The sequence below is a fragment of the Aptenodytes patagonicus genome, chromosome 1, assembly GCF_965638725.1.
Source record: "Aptenodytes patagonicus chromosome 1, bAptPat1.pri.cur, whole genome shotgun sequence".
In the NCBI taxonomy this organism is placed as follows: Eukaryota; Metazoa; Chordata; class Aves; order Sphenisciformes; family Spheniscidae; genus Aptenodytes; species Aptenodytes patagonicus.
The window spans coordinates 1,188,584-1,199,252 of NC_134949.1; the positions used below are offsets into that span (position 1 = coordinate 1,188,584).

A 10,669-nucleotide genomic window follows, 5' to 3' on the forward strand; every position below is an offset into this window, starting at 1 on the left:
AAGTAAGGCAAACGGAGGGTCTGAGCCTACACCCGCATGTCCCAGAGGTGCAAAAGTCAGCAGATTCCCATGAAGGTCATCGAGGATACGGAACAAAGACCAAAAATTGCAGGATTATGTCTAAAAATAGACAAGATACAGCACATCAGTGGCAGTGCCTTGAATAATGATAAGGGGAAGATTGTTTCTGCTGCATAAAGTGAATCATATGGGGGCACTCAAACTTCCCCAGAGTTTCCTTCTTTTTAGCCAAACCCAAACTTTGGCATCTACTTTTTTTTCTTTCCCCCAGTTAAGGCTCTTTGAAAAAAATTACAAAAAAAGCTCACATTGCACTGTACCCAAGGCTGTTTAATCACAGAAATCACACCAGCTAGACACTAATAGATCATTTTATCCCTTGCTATTTCTAGGGATGCAAAGGAAAAGGAGCTCTGTTCCTTTAAGCTAGCAGAAAGCTTCTTTATATTCAGGTGGAGTCAAGCCTTCCTGAGCTATAAAGTTGCAGGGAGAGGCAGGGGCAGCAGCTGTTTTGCTTAGATCTTAGCAAGCTTCCAGTCTCATCATGGTAAGAGCATGCCTTGTATTTGTATTAGTCTTAACTTAAAATATAGATTGTGTCTTTTCCAAGTGTACTGAGCTGAACAGCTTACTTGCTCTTTTTCTCTCCTTTCTCCTGGGGATGTTAATTCCAAACAGCTTTGTTTAATTGCTGATTACCTTATGGTTTATTGAGTCAATGTTTGCTCCTTATAAGGGAAAAGTGAGGGACTTCGTTGGAGAAGAGCTATTTAGGTGGCCTCTTGCTGCTTTTCACTCTGAGTTTGCAGTTCCTGAGGTGGGGTCTGTAGAGTTGCAAAGTTTCTGTCTCTTTAATGCAAGTTGGGTTTTACTTTTTTTGGGGGACCAGCATATCTACGTGATAGACACAACTATGTGATAGACTAAAGTTTAAATTTTGACACTGCTGGCCCTTTTCCCAAAGCTTAACACTTCAACTCTTGCACTGCCACAGGGAACTAGTGCAACTTGCAGGGACCTTTAGGGTTTTTTTTCCTTAGGAGTGAGCTGCCATGTTGCCTTTGTCTGCTACAAACCCTTGGGATTAGATATTAAATTAATAAAGTCCCCCTTCCTTCTAGCTTTTTAACTGAATCTTTAATCTAAAGAGTTTGCAGCTGTGAAACTGAAGTGAATTGATCTGGTTACTAAAAAAACTGCAACCCTGAACAGCGCTGGCTGATCTAGCTGAAACTCTGTAAAGAATAACACAACTGTCACCTTATTGTGAATGCAAAAGAGTAACTTGTTGGAAAATCTGATGGTGTCCCTTTGCATGTTGCAAATGGAAGAAAACTTCAAAGTAACTCTTAGCGAGCCAGCTTTTGAACTTTTCCTTTTATCTGCTGACTACTAGAGTCTGTCTTGGCTATAAAACAGTTAAACATTTACATGGTATTTCCAATGGGAAAATCAGCTGGACAACAATAGGCTGCCTATAGCCAGAGTCTGTAAAATGCACTTCATCTTGATGCAAATGTTGGAGAGCTGGGACCTCAAAAAAACCTTCTGGCATATTTGAAGGGGGTGTGTGTGTGGGGGGAAACCTGCAGAAAAAAGCTGCACTTTCCTCCTTCCAGCAGGCCCCCCTTTTTTTTTTTTTGTTCCTATTCCCTGTGCTCTGGGCTGAAAATACCAGTGCTCCCTTGAAGCAGGTGCTGGGACTAGGGAGCTGGGAGAGGATAGTGAGCGGAGCAGCTGTCCCAGCTAGCGCTGGTGAAAACGGCTGTGGCACTGACCCTTGCAAACTGTGGTGAGGAGCTATTGCAACCATCTTGCTGAGAGGGATGGGCAAATGGCAGTCAGCATTTCCCACATAGTGCAAATATCAACTCGGAGAGGGAGGACTTAAACACAGCCTCCACACCCAAGCAGAACCGGTGGTCTTGGCCCAGACCAGGATTAAGCGGTGTTTAGCCAGCTGTGGGTAAAGGGGTTGGTGTCCCTCTGCGGTACCAGGAGCATTAATCCAGTTGGTGTCTAGCTTTATGGTGGATGACCTGGACATGTGGTGGCCATTGGAGTTGCTTGAGGACTGAGAAATGTCTTGGCACATCCATGCTTGGAGACTAAGAGGGGAGAAGTTGCATTGCATCCTCTCCTGATGGCTACTGCCACAAATGGTTGGTGTCTAGCATTACTTAGAGGGTAGTGACTTTCAAGGGACAGAGTCCTTCTGGCAGGATAGTCAGGCCTAGGGGTGTGCACGCACAGAGTGTCCTCTCAGCCCTGAGACAACTGGGCTGTCAGTGGCATTTGTCATGCTCTGCTCAAGGTGGGCTACTTGGAGCAGGGGAGTTGGGAGTCTCCCCAGATAAGCCCAGGTTGGGGTAGGACTGGGTGGCGGTGTGAAATGAGGTGAGACCTGAACAAAGCTGCCCATCAATGCTACAAATAATGGGATCAGCTGCACTGCTTGCCATCCCCAGGTGGGATCACCAGCTCCCTTTCATGGTGATCCCTTGGGAAACAGCACTGCCCCATGCCATGCACGGCAGTAATTGGGAGTCTCTGCTTGGGAGCTGGGACGTGAGCCTCTATCATCACTGCAGCAGTGCTTTGATCTTGGGGTGATGGAAACAGCACAGATGCCAATTACCCAGGGAAGCACGCAACCATCAAAAGTCCCCAGAGAGTCTCCAGAAGATGCTAGTACCTCCAATACTGCCCTGGAGGTAGTTAGAGGCTCCTGGAGGGTGACCTGGTTAAACCAGGACTCCGAGGCTCTCCTTGGGTGTCAGCTTGCCCTTTTTCTGGCCGTGGGCAACTGCTGAATTCTTCCAGCCTCGTTTCCTGCTGTGACTCCCAGTTTGGCTGTGGGTTTCCCAAGCTTGGCTTCTCCCTGCTTGGTGCAGAGCTTTTTTTAGCTCAGGGAGCCTGGAGCTGTTGTCCCTGATGCCCCACTGCTCTCGGACCCGGGGGATTGACAGCTGCTCTACTCCGTGGCAGGGCCAGTTGAGCACTGATTGAGGAGCCAGCACTGCTCAGCTGCTTCCTGCCTCAGCACGGAGCCCATCACCTCCTTCCTTCCTCCTCCCCTGCGCTGGGAGAGCCCTTCCTAGGGATGCTGCGTGTGCAGCTAGGCTGTGTCCAGCTGCCCTGCAGACGACAGTTTGATCCTCGCTCCAACTCCCAGCAGTGGGCGGAAGCCGCCTGTTTCCCTAGTCATCAGCAGTAGCAAATGGCTCAAACAAGAACCGCGGGGGCTAGTACTAAGTTGCAGGATGTCTAAAAACTGCCTTAACAAGTCATTTCCCCTTCCAGAGGGAATGCATTTCCATCCACATCGGCCAGGCTGGCGTGCAGATGGGCAATGCCTGCTGGGAGCTGTACTGCCTTGAGCATGGGATACAGGCGGATGGGACCATCCCTGGCCCCAAGCAGGTGAAACCTGTGGAGCCGAAGTCTGAACAAGTGGATTCTTCTTTCGAGACCTTCTTCTGTGAGACAGCATCTGGGAAGCACGTGCCCCGGGCAGTGTTCATAGACTTGGAGCCCACTGTCATCGGTAATAGTGGGGCAGTTGGGTGTTGTGGCATCTTTACCTGTGACTCCTGACCCTTCTTACCTGGGGCTCGTGTTGCTGCCCATATTACCCAGCAGCTCCCGCACCTCCGCTCTAGTAAAATGTCTCCAGCCATTTGAAGGAGACAAAGTTTGCATTTCCAAATGGACCTGGAGTGACAAACCCATTACTCTACTACACTGACTTGTCTTTAGTTTACCGCTCCTTTAAGAGACCTGCTGTCTTGAGCAGGATCCTCAGCAGATGTAAAGTTTATTAACCTCAGTGGCTCTGAACTGAATTACACCATCCTATGACCTGATGTGGCACATCTGGTTTTAATGCTACCTGTGAAGCATCTTTGGGCAGATGGGTGCTACATATTTCATGGTTCTATGGAAACTGGGTGTCTTGCTACTGCAAGCTTTCTACTTCCCCTTCCAGCCCCAGCTCCTTTAGTGATCTCTGGGTGTTTGACTCGATCATGGCACTTTGATTTAGAGTACATTCCTAGAAAACAAACTCTTTTTATGCTCAAGGAACTGGTGGAAATTACTCCCAACCACCTGCATCCATCTACCTGCTTCTGCCTTCTAGGCTTCTCCTGGGCGTTTGCTCCTATCTTACCATCTAGGATGTATGACTCATTATTTCATCTAATGGAAGGAATGTAGACTTTTGTTTTGGTTCCACTTAATTTTTAGGCACCTTATCAAGGCGCTAAATTGGGAACATAGTGAGAGAGCCAGTAGAATATGAAATGTATCCAATATTGAGACTGAGTGGGTTTAAATACCCTCTGGAGGTGTCTCCAACCTCATTGACTGCACGGAGCCTAGAAAAACTGCTCCTAATGCCTGTCTTCATAAGGTGCCTGAAGCTGGGCCAGATACATCTAGCAGAAGTGTCAACACTGGAGGCACTCTGTCTCCTCTTCAATGTGCTGTAGAGCAGAGAATGGAGGTAATGCTTCCAGCCACCTCAAGATGCTTTGCAACAAGCAGAAACACAAGCTGCATATGGTAACAATAATCCTACGATAATATTGGAAACATAGGCAGTGTCCTAACTCTTTAAGCTAAATTACACTAGGATCTCAAGGTGGCTGCTGGGCAAAGATGGAGAAGGTATAGTAGGACAATAGCTTGACAAATTAGCCTGGACAGGGTTATTCTTACCCCTTCCATCATTCCCAGTCTCAACTAACCATGCCATGACTGTCATCTCACATGGGCTCCTGGTAGATTTGCTATGTGTTTTACTCTGTCACGCTAATGTCCAGAACCTGTAACTGTGTGCTGCTCTCCATGACTGCTCCTCCTTGTGTAGATGAGATCAGGACTGGGACCTACCATGCGCTCTTCCACCCAGAGCAGCTCATCAGTGGCAAGGAAGATGCTGCCAACAACTATGCTCGTGGCCACTACACCATCGGAAAGGAGATTATAGACACTGTCCTCAGCAGAATTCGTAAAATGGTAAGAGAAGACAGTCTTTCCCTTAAAATAACACACCATGGACAATACAATTAAACTTTGGGTTTGGGGTAAAAGTCTTAGAAGAAAAACCCCTTTATGTGAGCTCAAGGGCTGCTGCTGCTGTGATTAGGTTTGGGGCTCAGTAAAGCAAGGGGCCATGTGAACCTGTATACCTGCCTTAAAAGCAACTGTCATTGCATATTGTACATGAATGAAGTGACACAACACTAGACGTAAGAGACAGAAGAGAAGGACTTTTGACCACAGGGAAGCCACACCCTGGTTGTGCAATTGTGGATATTAATTCTAAATGGACAATTGGTAACCAGGCTGCGAAGACCAAACTCCACATTTGATAGGAATGAAGCAGGATTGTAACAATGTACTTGGATGCCTGTCAGTGAAATGTTTTTGAGATGTCTCCTAAGGGTCTAGGACCCACATTCTACCTCCCATCCCCTCTCAGGTGCTGAGGTATGCATTGAGCTGATAATGGAGCAATTTGTCAAGAATTTCCATCTGACCATGCAGAGCTACCTGTGGTATCTCCATGGAAATACTGCAGTCGATTAAGACGTGTATACTTAAGATGCTCAGTAGGGCAATATACTGACTGAATCCACTCTGGGGATTGGGTGCACTCTGGCTAGTAAGTGCTCTAAGCAGAATTTATTGCCTGTATTATTTGGGATAGTTATTCCAGTCCTTAACAGAGAGAGGTAAATATACATTATTCTGCTGCAGGCTGACCAGTGCAGTGGACTCCAAGGGTTCCTGGTCTTCCACAGCTTTGGGGGAGGCACAGGCTCCGGGTTCACCTCCCTCCTCATGGAGCGGCTCTCCGTGGAGTACAGCAAGAAGTCCAAGCTGGAGTTCTCTGTGTACCCAGCCCCGCAGGTCTCCACAGCAGTGGTGGAGCCCTACAACTCCATCCTCACCACCCACACCACCCTGGAGCACTCGGACTGCTCCTTCATGGTGGACAACGAGGCCATCTATGACATCTGCAACCGCAACCTGGACATCGAGCGTCCCACCTACACCAACCTCAACAGGCTGATTGGGCAGATCGTCTCCTCCGTCACTGCCTCCTTGAGATTTAATGGTGCTTTGAATGTTGACCTGATTGAATTCCAGACCAACCTGGTGCCCTACCCCCGGATACACTTCCCGCTCACGACCTACGCGCCCATCATCTCGGCAGAGAAAGCCTACCACGAGCAGCTGTCGGTGCCAGAGATCACCAATGCTTGCTTTGAGTTCTCCAACCAGATGGTGAAATGTGACCCGCGCCGTGGCAAGTACATGGCGTGCTGCCTGCTGTACCGGGGTGACGTGGTGCCCAAGGATGTGAACGCGGCCATTGCAGCCATTAAGACGCGCCGGTCGATCCAGTTTGTGGACTGGTGCCCCACGGGCTTCAAGGTGGGTATCAACTACCAGCCTCCCACGGTGGTGCCCGGGGGAGACCTGGCCAAGGTGCAGCGGGCTGTCTGCATGCTGAGCAACACCACGGCCATCGCGGAGGCGTGGGCCCGCCTGGACCACAAGTTTGACCTGATGTATGCCAAGCGAGCCTTTGTGCACTGGTACGTGGGGGAGGGCATGGAGGAGGGGGAGTTTTCGGAGGCCAGGGAGGACCTGGCTGCCCTGGAGAAGGATTATGAGGAGGTTGGAAGGGACTCGGCAGATGGAGAAGATGAGGCTGATGAGGATGAGTATTAACAAACTGCAGTCTGTTCTTAATGAAGTCAAACCTCAGATGAAACACAAACCCTCTGTCATCAGGCTAAACTGGTCCTGAGTGCCTGGAGGTGCCAAAGGATTGTTCTGAACCTCAACGCTACTGTTTGACGTATTATACCTTTTCTGCTTGCATAGTCTACGTGCTCATAGTGCACTTCTGTAGTATGGGTGTCTCGAGCTTTATCACACTGCTGTTTATCAATGAGTGAAGCTGAATAGGTGCCTAGCTTAGTGTTGGGGACACATCCTGTCTGGGCAGAGGATCCTGGTTCCTAGTCCAGGGGAATGTTGCAAGCTGCCTGCTTTGGCTGAAATGGCAAATTCTTGCTGTGGCTTTTACTGTAAAAGCACCTTTTAATTAGAAATGTACCTGTACACTTCTATGCAACTGTCTTTTTGTATTTGAATAAAGATTTTTTTTTTTTGCTCTGAGTTCTTTAGATTTAATCAGGGTGTTTGTGTGGGGAGGTCCCAACTGCACGATGTTGTCTTGGGAAGAATAACAAATGCTGATAAGGGTGTGCTCTGGGTAGGCCATCTGTGAGGATCATCAACCATAATTATTGCTGTGAGGGAAATGACCTATATCTTGCACGGACTTGTCTGTCCGGAGCTGGATGCTGCTCTTCTCACCTCCAAGAACAGCCTAAAGGAAGCGTGTCTGGGAGCAGGCAGGGAATCCCCAGTTTGACCTGTGCCATAATGGGGAGTAGTGCCTGGGTAAAGAGCACCTTTTTGGTGGGGTTTTGCCTCTTCACCATCTCTGAAGCTTGTTTGTTGCCTGAGCAAGTCCTGGCTGTTGGGGCAGTGCTGTAGCTCTGAGCCGGGGTCTTGCTCAGGAGTTGGTGTGAGTGTGAAACCAGCCCCATGTGCCTGGGGCTGGAGTTTGCCCTGAGAAGGTGAGCCAGGCCCATGTGATGGGGTGACTCAGGAGGAAAAGCGATGAAATGCCCCTGATAAGATACGGAGAGGGAGTGTTCATAAGCCCGTGGGATAAGAGAATGGCTGGCTCCATGCTGCGTTGTGTCTCTTGGTGCCCTGCTCATGGCTGTTGCCTTACACTCTGTGTTTGTATACCACAGACCCACATCCACCCTTTATTTCAGTGCTGGGCTCTGTCTCGAAGTGGAGTCAGTCTTTCCTCCCAGACGTCCTCCATGCCCTGTAGCTAGGCATCAGGTTAGGAAAGCTAAAGCTGTGATAGAATTAAATCTGGCCAAGAACATCAAGGGCAATGAGAAAAGATTCTATAGGTACGTCAGGGTTAAAAGGAAGACAAGGGAAAATGTGGGCCCTCTCCAGAACAAAACAGGAGACCTGGTTACTCAGGACACAGAGAAGGCAGAGGTACTCAATGACTTTTTTGCCTCGGTCTTCACCGGCAAGTGCTCGAGCCTCACTGCCCAAGCCACAGAAGGCAAAGGTGGGGACTGGGAGAATGAAGAGCCGCCCACTGTGGGAGAACATCAGGTCTGAGACCATCTAAGGCACCTGAAGGTGCACAAGTCCATGGGACCCGATGAGATGCATCCACAGGTCCTGAAGGAACTGGCAGGTGAAGTTACTAAGCCACTATCCATCATATTTGAGAAGTCGTGGCAGTGTGGTGAAGTTCCCACTGACTGGAAAAGGGGAAACATAACCCCCATTTTAAAAAAGGGAAAAAAAGGAAGACCTGGGGAACTACAGGCCAGTCAGTCTCAGCCCTGTGCCTGGGAAGATCATGGAACGGATCCTCCTGGAAGCTATGCTAAGGCACATGGAGGACAGGGAGGTGATTCCACACAGCCAGCATGGCTTCGCCAAGGGCAAGTCCTGCCTGACCAACCTAGTGGCCTTCTATGATGGAGTGACTACATCAGTGGACACGGGAAGGGCTACAGATGTCGTCTATCTGGACCTCTGTAAGGCCTTTGACACGGTCCCCCACAACATCCTTCTCTCTAAACCAGAGAGGGATGGATTTGATGGGTGGACTGTCCGGTGGGTGAGGAATTGGTCAGATGGTCGCATCCAGAGGGTAGTGGCCAACGGCTCAATGTCCAGATGGAGATTGGTGACGAGTGGCGTCCCGCAGGGGTCTGTATTGGGACCGGTACTGTTTAATATCTTCATCAATGACATAGAGAGTAGGATCAAGTGCACCCTCAGCGAGTTTGCAGATGACACCAAGCTGAGTGGTGCGGTCGACATGCCAGAGGGAGGGGATGCCATCCAGAGGGACCTGGACAAGCTGGAGAAGTGGGCTCGTGTGAACCTCATGGTGTTTAACAAGGCCAAGTGCAAGGTCCTATGCCTGGGTCGGGGCAACCCTCGGTATCAATCCAGGCTGGGGGATGAAGGGATTGAGAGCAGCCCTGCCGAGAAGGACTTGGGGGTACTGGTGGGTGAAATGCTGGACGTGAGCCGGCAATGTGCGCTCGCAGCCCAGAAGGCCAGTCGTATCCTGGGCTGCATCCAAAGCAGCGTGGCCAGCAGGGCGAGGGAGGGGATTCTGCCCCTCTGCTCTGCTCTGGGGAGACCCCACCTGGAGTCCTGCGTCCAGCTCTGGAGCCCTCAGCATAAGAAAGACACAGAACTGTTGGAGCGGGTCCAGAGGAGGGCCATGAAAATGATCAGGGGGATGGAACACCTCTGCTATGAGGAAAGGCTGAGAGAGTTGGGGTTGTTCAGCCTGGAGAAGAGAAGGCTTCGGGGAGACCTTATTGCAGCCTGTCAGTACTTAAAGGGGGCTTGTAAAAAAGATGGCGGCAAACTCTTTAGCAGGGCCTGTTGCAACAGGACAAGGGGGAACGGCTTTAAACTAAAGGGGGGTAGATTTAGACTAGATATAAGGAAGAAATGTTTTATGCCGAGGGTGGTGAAGCACCGGCACAGGTTGCCCAGAGAGGTGGTGGATGCCCCATCCCTGGAAACATTCCAGGTCAGGTTGGACGGGGCTCTGAGCAACCTGCTCGAGTTGAAGATGTCCCTGCCCAGGGCAGGGGGGTTGGACTAGATGACCTTTAGAGGTCCCTTCCAACCCAAACTATTCTATGATTTTATGATTTTATGATAGCTACAGCTGCCCTCTCCCCTGATGGGGGTATGATTTTGTAGATGTTCCCAAAGTGATGCATGGGGAGGTACAGCCAGGGATGGTTAGAGGTATGGGGAGGTGTTGCTCTGTCCTATACTTGGGAGTATGGAAGGAGCCAGAGCTCATTGTTGGCTGCAGTTAGCTTAAAAAGCCGGGGTGCTGGCAGCATGAATGGGCAGCAGATTGACCCCTAAGAAGATCCCTGTTGGGCTGAAGCCTCACCTGTGCTCAACTCACTGCTGTGAAATTGCCTGAGCCAAAATGTTAGGCATGTCCCATTGCTCTTGGGGAGGCTGAACATCAGACTACCCTCTGAGGCTGGTCCTTCTGGGGATGGTAACCAGCTCCTGCCTCATCTGGTGGGTCCTCTCCTTCATCTCCAGCTCTGCTGGGGTGATGGACCCCATTGAGACACCCCAAAGCTGGTCAGCCCAAAGACCTTGGGGCTGGGCGGGTCTCCTCTCATTCACCCTAGGCAGTCACTTTCTACCCCCTGATTCCCAGGGACAGGGCCAACCCACCTCCTGGATTTCCAGTTGCCCCTAGCACTGACGATAACCCTCACAGGGGAATGGTAACTGCTCCGTTTGTCAGAAATGAGACTGTTCAGGGCTGAAAGGTGATTTTTAAAAGAGCAAAGATGACTTCTGACTCTGTGCCCACAGGTAAATGTGCTGAGATGTTTCCAGGCATAGTCTTGAGGGTTACCACCTTTCCCTGGTGGCTCCATTCCCCACAGACAGCTGGGGCTGGAAGCCACCGGTTAAATCCCCCCCAAAATGTGAGTGACAGCAGCCTGGG

At 50.1% G+C, this 10,669-nt stretch overlaps 1 protein-coding gene across 1 annotated transcript; it reads left to right on the plus strand.

Moving 5' to 3' along the window:
* Nucleotides 1–3,366: 3,366 nt before the first annotated feature.
* Nucleotides 3,367–6,799, plus strand: LOC143155643 (tubulin alpha-1C chain-like). Its single transcript, XM_076328613.1, has 3 exons — nucleotides 3,367–3,568; nucleotides 4,895–5,043; nucleotides 5,788–6,799. The coding sequence occupies exons 1-3, from the start codon at nucleotides 3,367–3,369 to the stop codon at nucleotides 6,766–6,768; spliced, it is 1,332 nt and encodes a 443-aa protein (XP_076184728.1). The 3' UTR covers nucleotides 6,769–6,799.
* Nucleotides 6,800–10,669: the final 3,870 nt, after the last annotated feature.

Bases quoted from the DNA above. Each gene is read 5' to 3' on its own strand.
- LOC143155643 (XM_076328613.1), top strand. From the start codon at position 3,367: ATGGGCAATGCCTGCTGGGAGCTGTACTGCCTTGAGCATGGGATACAG. The intron at 3,569-4,894 runs GTAATAGTGGGG...CTCCTTGTGTAG, and splicing joins CTTGGAGCCCACTGTCATCG to ATGAGATCAGGACTGGGACC. The intron at 5,044-5,787 runs GTAAGAGAAGAC...ATTCTGCTGCAG, and splicing joins TCAGCAGAATTCGTAAAATG to GCTGACCAGTGCAGTGGACT.